At 40.5% G+C, this 17680-nt stretch overlaps 2 protein-coding genes across 2 annotated transcripts; both read left to right on the forward strand.

Annotated features, from left to right (window-relative positions):
* Nucleotides 1-2743: 2743 nt before the first annotated feature.
* Nucleotides 2744-11967, forward strand: LOC110064548 (L-amino-acid oxidase-like). The gene is made up of 6 exons (XM_020771610.2): nucleotides 2744-3037; nucleotides 4326-4511; nucleotides 5368-5410; nucleotides 6707-7465; nucleotides 8642-8842; nucleotides 10376-11967. The coding sequence occupies exons 1-6, from the start codon at nucleotides 2836-2838 to the stop codon at nucleotides 10569-10571; spliced, it is 1587 nt and encodes a 528-aa protein (XP_020627269.2). The 5' UTR covers nucleotides 2744-2835; the 3' UTR covers nucleotides 10572-11967.
* A 4089-nt stretch (nucleotides 11968-16056) lies between these two features.
* LOC110064552 (uncharacterized) lies at nucleotides 16057-17628 on the forward strand. The gene has a single exon (XM_020771613.2). The coding sequence runs from the start codon at nucleotides 16185-16187 to the stop codon at nucleotides 16779-16781; it is 597 nt and encodes a 198-aa protein (XP_020627272.2). The 5' UTR covers nucleotides 16057-16184; the 3' UTR covers nucleotides 16782-17628.
* Nucleotides 17629-17680: the final 52 nt, after the last annotated feature.

The following is a 17680-nucleotide window of genomic DNA, read 5'->3' on the forward strand; positions in this document are numbered from 1 at the left end:
TTTTTGCAACGTGTGGGTTCGGCGTGATTTTGTTATCGGAGGTTTTTGTTGACTCCGAAGGAAAAAATATCCGGAAAAGGTCATTTCATCGACGATTCAAACGAATATAAATATGTTATGTTCCGAGCTAAATTTCTGGCGAAAAAATATAATTTTTGACGAGCGCTGGGTTTTTAATTTTTTCCCGCGAAAGTCAGTATCGGAGGTGAGATTTATTAATGTTTCAACAGCTTTTGGCGAGTAAACATCACAAGTTGCGTGACTCAAAATTTGGCCGACTGGAAGCTTGGGTCTGGTCGCCGACAAATCTAAAAAAAAAGAAAAAACACGGGTAAACCATGAACCGCGCTCGGCCCATGGCCGCGCGGTTAACTAGCGTATACCAAGAAATAACTCCAGCTTAGTGGTCAGAGTGGGACTTGAACCCCCCACCTCTGGATTTCAAGTCCGGCGCCCTAACCACTCGACCACGTTGCCTCAACCAAAAAAAAGACATCTAGGGTGATGTTGCATGGCTCAGTACTGTGCCTGAGCAGCCCGACGAATTGGTACACAGTCAATATTAACGTATTCTTTTCAATTGTTTTCATTGGTGAAAGCCTAAATCTTTTGTATATTTAACATTCAAATGCTTCCCCGTTGTTATTGAGCGTTTATACAAAAGAATACATCCTTTGGTCGTTTAGACGGTTGATACAGTTTCAATAGATGCGATGAGACCAATAATGCAATAGTGCATTACAAATTGAACACTCTCCGAGATGGCGGTTGAGACTTATGTCTGTGCGATCAAAAGTAAAGCTTTGAGAGGGCGAGACCTCTACTATTCCGCGAGACGCAATTTTTTCTGATGGATCTTTCGCCTATATTGAGATTAGCCGGTGTTGAGTACAAATGAACGTATTGGGAACTCAACCTCTGTACGTGTAGTATATCACAATATCGAGTCAAGTTCTGTTAAACAGACTCATGCTATTACATACAGTTAAATAGACCTCGTGCCACCTCTAATACTATGATGGAATGTAGTTGGTGTTGAGTTTGAATGCCGGTAATCTAAAAATCTATTCAATAGACTAGGCTTGCTTACCTCTCTCTTTGGGATCACTCCTGCTTGCTTTGCTTTTCCCTTCTCATGAGCTAACGACGCAGCTACCACAATCAAGGCAATCAGCAGAGATAGCAACGAGAACAGTACTAGAAACACTTGCACTAAGCTCACGAAGAAGCCGCGCACCTCCACATTACGGACTGCAATGTACTCCGTGCGGACCATGTTTGTGGACCAGAATGATGTTCAGAACAGGGGCAAATGGTGAATCAATTTCTCCACCGGTAGCATTCTCACCGCAGTAGGTTTTAGGGCTATAGCGCTAGCCTAACGTAAACAGAACTGTAATTGAAGCGTAGTCGAGAGGCATGATTTTCATTAATAATCATCACGCTATCAAGCGATCACGCTGCCTGACTGCATCGCTAATGTCACGAAAACATAATCATGGGTATGATACGTTCCATGACCCTCACGTTTGATTGCCTAAAATCTTTTGCTAGAAACTGTAATATGTACTTTTCGTTAGGTAATAGTTGGTATAGGGAAGTGGCTAAGAAGCCCGGTAAACATAAAAAAAGTATCCAAACAAACAGGCTAAGAGGTCCTTGACCATGCACATCTTTTGTTATATGCTCGTAGACTATGCATGAATTACATAATCGCAGTGCTTCTATTGGTTAGTTGTATGAGCAAACATAACCACCTTTTGTATTTTGCCAGGTTTTGTGCAGGGTCAACCCCCAAAACAGCCGACCGTGAAAACATACAACAACGAACTTTGCCAGGTTTCCTTATCATTTCCTTCTATTAACTATGCTCTATTGAACCTTGAGCGACGCCACAATATAATCCACCATTTCTCTGGCTGGGTTATTGCGAAATGAGTTTTCTAGTACTGAAATAAATAACTCGGATTGAATTCCAGCTAAATCCCGATTTGGAAGCTCTCTTGATTTTTTCAGGTTGAGATCACCAGATAGTGTCGGATTACTCTCAACCAACATAAGGCCTAGACCCGCGGCTTAACCCCCGATTCTTATAAACCCCTACCCCTAAACCACGCTTCACTGGTGCTGCCTACAAACCAGTTAATTGCTCTTATGATCCAACTGGATGGCACAAAATCTTCCGAGGAATTAGCCCCGCCTCCCTTATTTTGGGTAAAAAAAGAAGAAATGACAGAAAGAAGAAAAACCGCCAGGGCAAGGAAAACAACCCTCCTCCCCCCCCCCTCCCCTTAGCTCATGGTCTGGATCCGCCACTGTTAGCCTCTTAGTTGAGGCGCAGCGCAAAAAAGAAACAAAGGCTCACCGCTTTTTGGACCTGCGCCCGAACTAACTAAACGAATGGAAGAAGAGGCTTTCGAGCATTTCGCGACCCATTAAATCTTTTCGTGACGTGTTCACCAGGCAACCGATTACATTCCATTCTAATATTATTAACCACGAGAGCGAAACCCAAGGCAAATTTGTGAGAAATGTCCAAACGCTCCAAAACAAAATGCTTGCGCAATTTTTAAGATTTTAGATTTTAGGCAATTAAAATTGATGACGAATCATGCAATTTAAGTACTAATACCCGTTCAATTAATCACGTTTTGTGATATGAAGCAATGCATATTATCTGGAACGGTGTAGCGTGACGTTTGAAAATCACGCCTCTAGACTATCCTTCGCTAGTTTTGTTTACTCAAAGTAACCTTGCAGAAGGTCTGGAGAAAGCTGTCGCCATTTGCCGATTCAACAATTGCTTGATCTCGAATATCATTCTGTTCCACAAACATGGCGCGTACGGAGTACAGTTCAGTCCGTAATGTGGAGGTGCGCGGCTTCTTCGTGAGTTTAGTGAACGTGTTTGTAGTGCTGTTCTTGTTGTTATCTCTGGTGATTGCCTTGATTGTGGTAGCTGCCTTGTTAGCTCACGAGAAGGGAAAAGCAAAGCAAGCTAGCCCTGGAGTAATTAAAGACGAAGGCAAAGGATTCGGTAAGCGAACTTATCGTTAAGTCTATTGCTAACACTGAATCTGAAGCAATATTACATACTGTTGTAAAGGTTGACCTGTATTCAAACACCGGCTAACTTCATTATGATATTAGTGAAGGGTCGACCCTCAGAAAAGATGCGCCTCGAAGAAATTTAGCAAATGTCAGAGGTCTCGCCGTCTCGAATTTTGTTTATTCTTGCTCAAAGAAACATAAGTCTCCTCGCCATCTTAAACAGTTACCGATTTTTCATAGATAGGTATGGTTGGTCACATCGCATCTACTGAAAGTGTATCAATCGCCCAAACAAAGGCATGTATCTTTTTGCAAAAGCGCTCAAAAAAAATGAAGGAGAAATGAAAGTTAGAGTATGGAAGAAAGCTCTCATCTGAAAAAAATCAATTCGTGCTCTCTCTTAGATGGTCTTAGATGCCACTAGACGGATTCCAAATACCGCTCCACACCTCCATGTGACTAACTGGCTTACCGTCCAAATCGGACGGTAGAAAAGCGCCGTTTGAATGAGTTTGATTTCGCAATTTCAATTAGATAAGACCATGACAAACAAAGATAAGCTTGGTTAGGCTTTCCGCTTGGTTGCGCATTAAACATGCAAAAGTAGATCGAAAGATCTTTTGACAACTTATCTATCTTTCGTTCGTCTATGTAAACTTGGCGCTGACTGTCTCAGATATCATGTCTCGGTTAGTTGTTTCCAAAACGCGATATTAAACAGATTGTTTGTCTTAGGTCACTATCGGTAAAATCCATTTTGTCCCCGACGTGATTTTATTCTCAATCTGCTTCAACTGATTTCATTATCAACGCCTCCTAGCGCGCGTTGAGTTTTATAAAAACGCGCGCTGTTCTTGGCTCATAATTGGCGCTGGATTTTTGTATGACTGATGTTTTAACATCTTGAGTTGATTAGTAATAAAAATTGTAAAACTCCGTTAACGACGCGCCACAAGCTAAACTAACTTCTTAGTTATTAACTGCCACAAGCTCGGGTCCGTACTTTTTTACGCCGGAATCGCTTCCCTCGGGCCATATCTTTAATGTATCGGGTTATACGAATTGCCATCCGTGCGGGTATGGGGCTTTCTTCACTTGATGGTCATGCAAAAAAAAAAAGCGTTGTTGTTGTTGACTGCTGTGCCCCGCAAAAATAATGTCTATGTTCTTAAACGTATTCTGTCAAGATGGTTTCACTTCTCTCTTCTTCAATAAGCCATATTGTTTTCTTCAACTTTTTATTTGCGGTTTCGTTTGTTTGTTTGTTTTTAAAGAGTCCTCTTTGCGTCCCATGTCCTGTGACGTTGTTGTAGTCGGAGGAGGTATTTCAGGAATGTATATGGCAGAGACACTCATGCGAATGAAGAAAGAAGACACCGTGTGTTTGTTTGAAAGAGATTCCAGACTTGGAGGGCGAATCTATGACTACAGGTTTAGCCAAGCGCCAAACATCAGCATAAGTAAGTTAGTTTGTTGTCACCCAGAAACACGACTTAGTTGCTTTTCCTGTTTTCGGCGGTGGAGTTGTCTTCGTGGTTAGAGATATCTTTCCCTTTTAAGTTGAATCCAAAGAAGCTAAAACGTAATTAAGAAGCTTAAAACAGTGCTGCTTTACAAAGATTATCACCTTTGTTTTTGCTCCAAAGGCTTAGTTATGACCCGCAGTTGCAAACAGTCACGCGAGTCACGCAGCGCCTGGAATTTGAATCCGGAAACTTGACAATTTTATTTTTACTTCAGCCATTTAGTATATTTCAATAGCTGTTATTGCAGTGAATCCGCGCCCGAATATTGTTTTGCTAAGAAGGCATTAAAAAGAGGCGAAAGGCTAAACACAAGAAAGAATCAACCTTAATTAACCTTAATTAACCGCTAATACACTGCAATTGCAACAACAGCTGCTCAGTATTTCGTTCCGATTAAACTCACCTACCCAAATATATTCAAATTCAGTTTGCAGAAGAAAGGAGCTCAGAAATCAGAAAATTACCCATAGAAATAAATAATGATAGTAAAAGTTTTAAATTACCTTGATATTACGAAACAAAGAGTGTGTTTCTTCTTTCTAGTTTCAACTAATCCAAGTATACTTGGTTGCACTATGAAGTCGCACAGTCGCTCGCAAATCCCTTAATTTAAGCCTGCCAAATCAACAATGTCAGCAGTTAGGTAACGAATCCCAACTTTAAGATATTCTCTGCAAATGATTAAGGCAAGTTACTAAAACTCGTTTAGCGTGCATCATACATGCCTTCACGACTTAAAGAAAATATGGCTGAAATGCTTAACGATGTCTCTTAATTGTTACTCTTGAAGGTTTAGGAGCCTGGCGCGTGGATAGAGAACACAAGAGAGTAATGTAAGAAAATATTTCTATTTATATAATAAGTCAAATTATTCTCGCATTTTGATTGGTTCTTATCTACGATGAATTGGAGGACAGACGCATAGATGACGTAATTAGCATGTCTTTTTTTCCCTCTATTATTTCCATGTTAATAGCCCTGAAGTCACAATATGGTAAGAGCATCAGTGACACACCGAGCTATCGCCTCGTGTGGCACTTTTTTGCTCTTACTACATCTTGACGTCATCTCATGATCAATGACGCACTGTGACATGGAATCTATCTTTGTTTAGAATTTATGGCCATGACCGATCATTTTTCGATTCCACAAAAATAGGTTCCCTAGGTTCTAAAGTCCAATGCGGTTTAAGAGGTTTTCGCGGTGTAGTTGTTAAAATAGTTCCATGCAAGAGAAAAACGGGGTCCAGGAGCCTATTTTGATGGGGTCCAGGAGCTCATTTTGATGGGCTCCTGCGGGGTCTCAATACTTCATTGCTTTACTGGCCTCAGGACTTCAAGGAAAGGGAGCAGGGGTGACGTAGCGGTGAGAGAGCTCGCCTCCCACCAATGTGGCCCGGGTTGCAGTCCTGGACCCGGTGTCATAAGTGGGTTGAGTTTGTTGTTGGTTCTCGCCTTGCTCCGAGGGTTTTTCTCCGGGTTCTCCGGTTTTCCTTCCTCCACAAAAATCAACATTTCTAAATTCCAATTCGATCGGGAATTCGAGGGCCACGGGTTTCTCAGTCGTAAGGCTGTTGTGTGTTGCCCTCTTTAAACAAAGTTAATTAATTAATTTATTTTATTTTTAAGGGAAATCGACTAATTTTTTTGGCCCCCTGGAAAACAAAATCTTGGACCTTAGGCTCTAAGGCCAAATCTTCAGCCAACCAGAGCTCCAGGGATCCCATAGCCTTTGGAACTGAGATGAGATGGCCTAGAGCAACCACAAAATTATAAAAATTTAAGGGAATTCTCGATCTTGAGATAATTTGATCGCAAGTCTGTTTTGAGGCTGCTGGAATCTCGGCAATTATTCAGATTTTCGGCCATAATTTAGTTAATTATCAATTAAAATTTCAGCCCATTTCTCAGCTATCAGTGAATTTTGGAGATCTCATATCCGGGCCAGGTGTCAGTTGAAAAACCTTTCTTCTCAACTGATTCAAATCCCTTTTGATTTTTTCCAAACCTTGCCCTTAGAAGTAGTATACACAACCTGATGTATTATTTTTCAAACTTTTCGAAGAAATTAGAGATTGAGATGTCGGGTTTATATAAATTGCATGTTTACAGTGTACATTATATTTTCAGGGCCTTAACTAAACGACTTAATATCCCCATGTTAAAAATGGACATAAAAATCGCACATTGGGAAACAAGAGGAGTCTTTGTATCTAGTACCCAGGCCCTCAAAGAGCAAGCTTTCCCGACTCTGCTGTCAGGCCCCTTTGCGAACATGACTTCGTCAGAAATGATGAAATATGCTTGGATGAACATTACCAGAGAGAAAACACTTGAATTTCCGTCTTACCGAGATTTTGTGTGCCACCAACTTGGAAGTGAAGGCTGCGAGTTCGTTATGGCCATGTATGCTCTTAAACGAATTTATGGTGAAGAAAGCACTTTGTCAAGATACGAACGGAATGAAGCTTACAGCAACCACTCGTATGACTACTATCGGCCGCCTGGTGGCCTATCAGATATCATCAGTGCATTGGAAAGATCTGCTAAGCGTTTGGGAGTAAAGATGTACGTTAAGGAGAAAGTCAAAGCAATTCATAGGAGAGGAAATATTTTTGCAGTTGATACAGATAGTTTTACAGTATCGGCCAGAAAGCTCATCATTGCTGTGCCACGCACTCCATTTGAAGAGATATCTGGCGACGTGGCTGCGGATATTAAAAGAAATGTCTTCTTTGAAGCTATTCTACCACTTCCTGTCTTTAAAGCCGTGGCGCTTTACGCTTATCCTTGGTGGGAAAACATTACTTCGCTTCACAACCTGACACTGAAGCCGCTTGAAAGATTCTTTTCAGGAGCTTCTTGTTTGGTTGGTATTATGCCTTACAGGTAAGCTATCAAAAAGAACACATTATCCCTATTTATCTGGGAATCTCTGTTTACAATATGGTAATATATGGTATATGTTAAGCCAATGAAAACTATTGAATTAACTGCATTATTCAATGACAATGATATGGTAAGCACATGCCTAATTTTGGGGCGGGGGCTTTCAGTTGTGTTTATTTTCTTTTAGTTTTCTACATTTTGGGGACGTTTTAAATTAAACAATTGTTCCACTTGCGTTTGTTGGATACTGGATGTAATATATCAAACACGAGAGACAGAGTTTCATCGGGATATCCAAACGCCGAGAGGAGAGTTGAAAATACGATGCACAGCGGAGTATTTTTGACAAAATTCGAGGTGTTTTGATAGCCGATGAAACACTGTCTCTCGTGTTTGATATATCTTCTCGATCGAAGCAAAAACTAAGCAGTAAACGGAGAAGTAAAATCGTCAAAATCAATGCTAATTAAGACCGGGTATCCAAACCTCCTTCAAGGTTATGATTTCCTTTGTTTTAACTTGATGAATTACTAGTGAGTTTGAAGCCCCGTCCAAACGTATCCGGATATATTTGAATCCGCAACTTTTCCTTTCCGGATTCAAAAATTTCTCCGTCCGCACGTAGCGTATTCAAATCGAATTCGCCTGTCCACACGCATCCGATGGTATCTGGATTCACTCTAGAGAAACTAGGCCTACACATTGTGCCGTCCTATTGGTTTATTGTTCGGTAAGGGACTGGACACGATTTTGCTACGTCATCGGCTTCGAAAATATCCGGTTTCGCCGTCCACACGTTATCGGATTTGCTGCGGATTTATTTTTTTCCACTCTGGAGAGCGGATTCAAAAAATAATATCCAGATTCGCTGCCGAATTCGCCGGATGCATGTGGACGGAAGCCGTATCCGGAAAGAAAAAGTTGCGGATTCAAAAATACCCGGATACGCGTGGACGGGGCCCGAGAAGACAAAAGCCGACTCGTGGGCTATTTACTATCTCATATCCAACGCGGGCTCTTTGAATAATTGTTAAATATACTTTACCTAATTAACCAGACAAACAATGTTGACCGATTCTAAAATGATCCTGGTTGTGTTGGGCAGGTAGAAAACCTCAAATCAGCATTGATTAGCTTCTATTCGAAATCTTTTTTCATGGTTGTGTTTCCTTTTAGTGACAGAGGACCCCACGGCGAAGCCGTTCTTCAGCTGTCATACGCCTGGAGGGCATGCGCAGTCAAGTGGGGCGAACTTTCCAAGTTGCCTAAAGCAGTTTTGCAGTCGGAGTTAAAGAAAGCCATTCAGGAAGTGTTTCCAGGAGCAATCTTACCAGAGCCTCTGGATATGGTGTTCAAATATTGGGAGAAAGTAGCCTGGTAAGAAACTTTCCCGCGAGAAGCTATTCGGTATAGAGTTTTCTACTATCTTCTAGGCGGCCATATTGGCGTTGCCAAACACTTAAAAGGTTTCCTCCATTGCTATTAAAAATCCCAACCGGCGGGAGGCAAGCCAGTTCGCTATTTGCAAGCGAGTCCGAATGGTTGAACTAGGGTCTACCGAAAAACAACTCCAGCTTCGTGGTCAGAGCGGGACTTGGCCCCGCGACCTCCGGATTTCAGTCAAGTCCGGAACTCTAACCACTCGACCACACTGCCTCCTAGTGTGAGAGGTCTTGTTGCAAATTGAGTACTGTTCTTGAGCAAATCATTTCTCTTTTTTCTATTATTTGGAAACGCCAACATGGCCGCCATCAATCGGCCCTATTGATATAACTGTTCGACTGAAAACATTTATCCTCGATTATTTCGAGGGCTAGGGAACTCTTGACAGGAATACTTGCTTAGATATCTACCTCAAAAGCGCAAGCGCTCCAGTTTCTGATCTGAGAGTCTGTGGACAATCTCTTCATTAGACATCCCCAAGATTTGCTTTCCTCTATTGCTATTAAATCCAGCGTTTGGCGGATTAACTGTTCTCTTGAGATTCAAAATGCCTTTTCGACTATTCAAGATCTGCACAATCATCTCTACAGCGCGTGACCTATTAATTTTTCTATAACAAAGCCACACGTGCAACATGGATAGTAAACAGGCAAACCGACGCACTTGCCTCAGTCATTTTTTTTTCTTTTTTGTGGTCAATAGTAAACATAAACACTACATACCTACGAGAACTACAGCAACTACCAGAATTTTAAGAACTATTACAACAACCAAAACTACTAGAACTATACGAACTACAGAATTACTAGAACTACAACAACTGCGAGAACTATAAGAAACACAGGAACTACCAGAACTAGTAGAACAGCATCAACTACAAGAACCATCAGAACTCAAAGTACTACTAGGAAGAAAATTTAACCGTGGACATTGCCTCAGTCATATTTTTTGTTCCAGCTACGCCCCTGCCCCTCCTTAATCCTCGGGACGTAATCACGTGGTTAATTGACATTACAGTAAGCGAATAAGACATTCTGGTTTTTGTAAGGTTTGTAAGTCACCTACGCACTCCCAGAAATACCCGTGGCAAATTTACTATTTTGCTTCCCTGCATGAAATGTCAACAACCTGCGACAAAGTTGATAGAGGGAATCGTTAAGAAGCCCGATAAACACCAAAGAAACAAACAAACAGGCTAAGATTTATGATGGAAGATACATGACCCTGCGCATCTTTTGTTTTAAGCTCATTGACGATTCATGAATTACATAATTACAATGTCTATATTGTTAGTTGTATGTGCACACGTAGCCACCTTTTGTGTTTTGCCAGGTCTTGTGCAGGGTCAACCCCCAAAATAGCCAACAAAAACATAAAACAAAGAACTTTGCCATGGCTCATAACCATTCCCCTCCGTTGACTATGGCCGCATTTTTAATAACACGCACTACTTGTTTCATCCAACAGGCATAACACAAAGGCGGGTTCCAACGTAAGCCGTTATGATCTAATGAAATGGGCCAAACGTCCATTTCCCGGAGAAGACGTTTTCATAGTGGGTGAAGCATATTCAGTCTTCACCGAATGGAATGAAGGAGCTCTCCAGTCCGCTTACAACGCTCTAAAGGAAGGCTGGGAAATAACGCAACCCGAGGCTTATTAGAATGAAAAGCGAACGTTCAACCTCTCTTAACGTTACTTCATGTAAGGGCAATGAAATAGGGATAATAGGCATTTTCTGGGTTGTCTTCGGCCTCCGTGTCAAAAAGAATCCTTTAAAGAAACCATTCGTGTTTCACCTGCACGTTCATTTTCATGCAACGGGCGTAAATTTTATTTTTCTGCACGAATTTTGTTCAACGACGTATTCTGAAGTTAGCTCGTTAAATGCCCACTAGTATTATACTCCCAGGCTGAATATTCTTTTTTCCCGCCGATTTTAGACTGAAAACATTCTTGTGAATATTCCTGTAAATCATGGCGTAGATTTTTCCGTTTTCTTGACCTTGGTGGCGTTAAAGTTAATTGGGAGCCACACTGAAGGCGATAACGCCCGTGTTAGTATACACCACACAAGTGTATAGTGCGCGCTTTCCGTGCATTCTGATTGGCTAGCTCGGAGGTGAGTAGCAAGTAATATATAGATTTAGCCAAGCCTAAAAGCGGAGCTTTAGATTACAATAATTAACCATAAAGGAAAAAGAGGATTTGGTTTTCCTTGGATCAGAAACATCATGGTAATTTCGGTCGAAAGTCAAATGGAAAGGTTTGTCTCGGTTGCGTCCGACCGGAATGTTCGGGAGCGCTTCTGGAGGTGGTCCGCTTTGATCTGTCGGGCCGTTCAAACCGAAATTCGCTGTTCCATTTTTACAAACGGGTTAATGGCTCTGCTTCTCTTCAGCAGATTTCACTTATGTAGGGATTCGAGAAAGGAATAAAAAAATGGTAAGAGCCATTCTTGTCGGTTGGTACGGTTTGATGGCGGAAAATTTTGTTCTATTTTCCTCGGTTAGTCCCACCGGTCTCTGTTCGGTCGCTCTGGCATAATGGCAAGCACCAACGTTTTCTAATTCCGTCGTTACTAAAATAGCTAAAAATTTATTACAATTCGCTTTCTTTTCAACAATTTAGCTAACATTGTCTCTTGTAGGTGTTCTAGGAGCGCTTCCTATGCTAGCGAAGGTATTTTTTTCACAATTTTAGCGTTGCTTTGACAAGAAACTGCAGCAAAATCGTTAAGCTGATCTGCTGTTATTTTAGAAAGTCTGGATTATGTTCCAGTGGCGTGTCGTGGCATTTTGTTTTGCAGTAGAACTCATAGAATATTTTATACCTTTAAATTGTTTGTATACTTTTCTCTTAGTAGCAGATAATAGATTCCTTGTGCTGTACAAGCTTTATTCATCGCTTTTAAAAACACTCAGACTTCATGCAATGTTTAATTTTTTTTACGATACCATAACATGAAAAGTTTGATTGTTCTCTATCAGGGTTATCCATGCTCTCTCTAAAGTTCGTTCACATAATGAAAACAGAAATAAAAGCATTGCTTAAAATAATTTACAGCCAGAGGCCTCCAAATTGAATTGTTGCGTGAAAGCAAGTGTAATCGGGCTATTGAGATTCTAATTTTATTGTACATTAGGGGATTTTAAAAAGCGTTCTTCTAATTAAGCGAGCTTTCGCCTAAAATTAAGCTGTAAGTGAAGTTGACCCAGTGGCTATTGGGAGTATACAAAAATTAGTTAGTGCTTTTGCTTAAGCTTTTGCTTCATGCGTGTTAGGAATACAAGAAAACTTAAGATCCCGTTATACAAAAGCTTTTTCTGAGTCTCATTTATTATTAATAAGAAACATGTAAGCAGAATTTTCGCCTTTCCTCATCCAGTCGGCTTGACGCAATTATTTTACACAGCTAGGTTTAATAACTTATAACATGGCCGAGAAAATTGCTTCACTGTGATTGGGTGAGAGCAAGCAAATGTAACGTTAATTTTCAATTTGCACTGCAGAGCAAAAATACCGCGCTTGGAATTGACTTCAACTAGTTAGGCAGAACGCTTCTCCACAAACGATCATAATTATAATCAGGTTTATCAAGGCTGAAAAAGGTAAGTGAGTGTAGTGAAAATTGAAAGGACAAGGGTCTTTAGAGTATCTCCATGGGATAAAACGTCAAACGGCCCACAAATTCACCATCGATCGTTCGTCCAAATAGGATAGAAAACGTTTTACCGTTAACCATCTGGGGAACCCTACATGGAATAAGAAAAATGCTGTCAAATAGTCAGTTGAGTTCAGATCAATTTAAATATTCCTATACAAACCTAAACACCGGCTCTTTATCGGTTATTTTCACTCATTCAAGTCATAAACGGTCAACTTTAATGTCCAATTCGTGGACGGATTATTCTCCCTGTACTCGTCAGGACTGAAATTTAATTGTCAAAAATTAAAATATTACGCCGTCAGCCCTCACGAAACCTTATTACGTAGGATTCGTTTTTTTGCCGCATCGTAACGATAAACGGGCACTTCATTCGTTGTTTCCTACAAGGCAACAGTTGAAAAAGCGTATGTCACATTTATTTTGTTGCGACGAAATGAAGTTTGGCGGAAAATTTGCCGCCATGTTTACATTGTAACTTAACAGGCCGGAGAGCGGAGAAAATTGCATTTTGCACCCTAAAGCGTTGCAATCTTTATTATTGTTACCTACTTTTGCGGGTACACAAAGGAGCTCAGTCAGTAGTTTGAGTTGTTTTTGGCCACATACAAAGTTACCTTTAGACTGAGGGAAACCTGAAAATAGTAGTTTACTAACATAGGAAAACACCAAGGAAATAATAATAAACCATAAAGGAGCAAGGCTGGTTTAGGATGGAGAAATTTAACACGGACTACAAACTCGAAAAACTTGAAAAATTTAGGCCAAACTTTCAAAATGCGCAAACCGTGACGGACGCATTAAATATCGCGGTTTGGCCAAAAACTGAATTCGTAAAAAGGAACTAAATTTCGCGAAAACTGTCAAAATAATTATCTTCATCAACAACTAATCAGTCTCAGAATCTGCACATCTGATTTTAATTTTCTATAGCAATAGTTTCAAACGACCCTGGACAAAACCATACAAAACGAAACTGAAAACTGTTTGACTGTTTCTTTTACAACAAAACAGCGCTATAAAGAGTACATGACACCGTCTATTTGCGCTTACAGCTGAAGAACATTGTCAATTTCTTCAAATGGATCCTCCGGGGAGGAACGACTTACTTGCTCTTTGCTACCCAAGCTGGCAACTCCTTCTTTCTTCCATCTTGGCAACCCAGAGCGTTGATTAAAGAATTATATAGCAGAGTATTAAATTTGGCGCGGTCAATTTTCGCGAAAACCCTTTTTTCGAGGGTTTTTAATTTCGCAATTTTTCGAAAATCGGAAAATTTAAGTCTCGCGAAAATAAGTAATAACTAGCTTAGAATCCTTTCAGTTGACAAAACTCTTACAATTTCTCGGATTCGTTGAAATTTACATTTGTATTTGTGACGATCATTTTAGCAATGTCTGAATGACATTTTTCACCTCTTTCCGAAACATGTTTAAATTGCCAGCTAAAAAGTGTAACCTGATTGGAGGGTATCACTATGTAAATAGTTCACCCCTGAAGCCAAAACAACTTCGTTTTATTTCTGAGGAAACGAAACAAATAACATTTCAACAGTAGTTGAACACATGGCTCAGGGTACGCCACATTTATATTAAAAAATTCAGAGGTTAGGGATGGAGAAAACAATTGAAGACATCTTCACCTCCAAAAAAACTTGGTTTTTCTTTCGACAGCTTCACTATTTCACTTCAAGTATAGATCGATCGACGAGGCATCATGAAAGCCACTTCCTTTTTGCTGGTCCTTTACCTTGCACTTTGTGCCTTTATAATTTGTACGTCAGTCAAGCAACAACAATCTGTCCCTCCTGGATTATGCTGCCGCACAACCTTTTCTGCAAACGAGGACGTCATTCGTAACCACGCCCTTGAAAGACACGTGTTCAAAAGGTCCACAGTGGACGCTATTACACATTGTTACATGGAGTGCAGAGATGATTGCCGCTGTCTGTCTATGAACTTCATACACAGCACTAACGAAGACAACTGTGAATTGAGCGATGTTAACAAAGAAATGCAGCCAGCGTCACTACAATACAGATCTGGGGTGGATTATTATGACTTCGTGAGAGAATTCAGCCAGAAGGTATTGCCTCTAGTGTTACTGTGTTCACCTTATCTTTATTGGTAAAGTTATATTTACTTCTCTCAGCTTAGCATAGCTGAATTGATTTTTTTGTTGTTTTTTGCCATTTACTTGACCATGGCTGTGGCCTTGCCGCCTTGGCCACCACTCACAAGTAAATTTTATTTCATTACGGCTCTATATTTCTTAACTACTTTTTATCCTAAATTATGTTCATTTTAATTTGTGTGCCGATGACAGCATTTGTCTTCTTTTGTTAGGTCTTAGGTATCTTTAAAGCAGTCCTTTACATAAACCTTCTTAGCTTCCCCGGGCTTCCTTGCCTTGTACATTGATATCATATAAAAATATTTTTAAATTGCAAAAAAATAAATAAGTAAATCAATCAATAAACTAAAACAAACAAAGAAAGTAGTTAACGAAATGGAATGTCTGTTTTTTTTTTTTTAAATCACGATTACTCTCGCATCTCAAGAAATACGGTTCTTTTTCCCTGTTCTAAAGTTTTTCCTCACAGGACACCTGTTAGAATATTAGTCCTATTTCCTCTTTGGTGATAGCGCTAATAATATGGTCGTTGGTCCTACTCTACAATTTTACTCGTATACCAAAACCAGAACCACCTTGTGCATCATAATAACCATTTCACAGCATTGATCAATAGGTTTTTGTTTCAATGGTCTCAAACTAGGTTTTTACCCTAACTATTGCAGTCAACGTTCAACACGCTACTTGGCTTTAATCGATAAGACGAAATGTGAAGTTTAACGAGTGCGAAGAAAGCGATGAAAAGGGAGCGGTTGCTACAAACAAAGTAAATTACAAGTTATAGACGAATACAATAAAAGAAACAGAAATAACGAGCCGAAGGTAGACGATACTTACAAACGTTGTATGACTAGGAAGCTAAGGAACGCGTAAAAGGAAAACGGCAGGGCGGTAAATGAAACGAGATGACAGTAGCGTCGCGATGAAAATGTACAAATAAACTAGAAAGACGCATACAGAAGGGGACTGAAACAAAACAAAGTTAAGCGAAAAAACTTAACAGAATATCGATAATGTGAAAGCGAGATAAACGAAAAGAATGCGATGATCACGAAAGAATGCACGCACAGACGGAAAAAATAACAAAGAATTAAATGCGGCTGCAACACTAACATCTCAAAGTTAGAACTTCCTCGATAGACTACACCTTTTGAAGGAAAAGTGTCAGAAATATCATGTACTTTTGAATTACTTTTCAAAGTAGGAAATTGTCTCTAATGCTTAATATGTAAATTTTATTTTGTTAATTCCCAAAAGTGTGGGGAAGTTCTCAACCGCGGAAAAGCTGGCTGCTTTAACAGATGTTGCAAAAATAATCCTTGCTTTCAAGGAGGGACCTGTGAGGAGATTTGTGACCCCACCACAGTGAGGTTCAACTGCACATGCCGGAACGGCTACACCGGTCAGCGATGCGAGCAAATAGAACACCCTCGGAGCTGCAAAGATCTGGCAACAAATGGCGCCAAAGCATCTGGAATGAACAATGTTTACGATTCCGAAAAAAGATCATTTCAAATTTACTGCGATTTTGATTCCGAAGTTGGCCGTGTTTGGACGCTTATACAATCTTTCTCTTACGAAAACAACGGCCTGTTTAAGTATAAAAGATTTGGTGTTAACTCTCCTGTACATGAAGATGATGCAAAGATTAATTGGAAAGCGTATCGATTGTCTTTGCCCCACATGCGTTCAATTGCCTCTGTATCGACTCATCTAAGAGCCACGTGCAACTTCCCGGATGAAGGTCTTGTGTACACTGACTACGCACGCGCAAAGCTTGAAGGACATGATTTGTTTGGAATCTGGCAAGCACAGTGTCGCTCTTATGAGGTCATGAACATACGGGGTATTGAGTGTAAGGAGTGCACTGTGGGAACCTGGCAGATTGAACATGAAATGTGGCATATCAACAGTCAGTTTAGCAAAGGTGTTGCAGGATGCGAGTTTGATGGCGAAGCAGGAGCGGTTTATGGTGAGCAGAACTTCGGGCTTTACGACGGAGTCAATGGGAACTTCCGATGCACATCCAGCCTTAGTTCAACCACACAGCACTGGATTGGAGGCGAAATTTGAAAACAATGAACACCGGCTAAATTTCACTTCATGAGAAGTGTGCCGTCACCAGTCACTTGGCAAGAGGTCGGTTAATGAATTTGTTCTATGCAAAACATGAAGACTGAGAGCTTCGCGTTTAAGATATAATTGAAATCACTCCACTCACTTTTTATCACGCATTTCACCTTGCCCATGACACATCATGCATCTCGTGGCATCACACACACGATCAGCTCGCATCACACTTCACGGATGTAAATATGCACGTGATTAGAAGCCAGTGATCACGCACTGGTTAGCTAATGGCCTGATCAGAACAAAACTGAGCAATCTTGCGCCAAAGGCAGTATCATGTAACTAGTGGCAAGGGTGGGAAAATGTCCTTTGGCCAAATCGTGACTGTTCTTGGTTTTGCTACAGATTGGTTGAAACTAAGGCCCCCTCGACACTACGTCGGAGAAATTTGAAAACTGAGGTTTCAAGCAGAAAAGGTATCAAATGTTTTCCGTCCACACTACGTGGTCATATTGGATTTGCGTTTGAGGAGAACTCATGAAGGGAAATCACATTATTATCGTGACTACATCTTTTCGAAAAGCTTCGTTTTCAAATGATTTTTTTTTTTCATCCACACGAAAACGAAACGCCGGCGTTTTCAAATTCCTCCGGTTTGAAGAGCGTTTTTGAAAAACTACGTTTTCGTGAGGGAATAGAGTGGACGGTAGGCCTAACCGTAGAAATAAAGCTGAGTTTTCAAATTTCTCCGGGGTAGGGTGGACGCTGCCTAATTAAAGTAGAATTGCTGCTCTGATCCAAGTTGGTAGCAGCAGTTCTTATGAGTTCCTCTAAGCATGGGTACGGCAAAGGTCAAAAAAAAAAAAAAAAAAAAAAAAAAAACTCGGCTAGTTCGAGGAATC

This window comes from Orbicella faveolata, unplaced genomic scaffold, assembly GCF_042242905.1.
Source record: "Orbicella faveolata isolate gen_17 unplaced genomic scaffold, um_ofav_v1 contig_14, whole genome shotgun sequence".
Classification (NCBI taxonomy): domain Eukaryota; kingdom Metazoa; phylum Cnidaria; class Anthozoa; order Scleractinia; family Merulinidae; genus Orbicella; species Orbicella faveolata.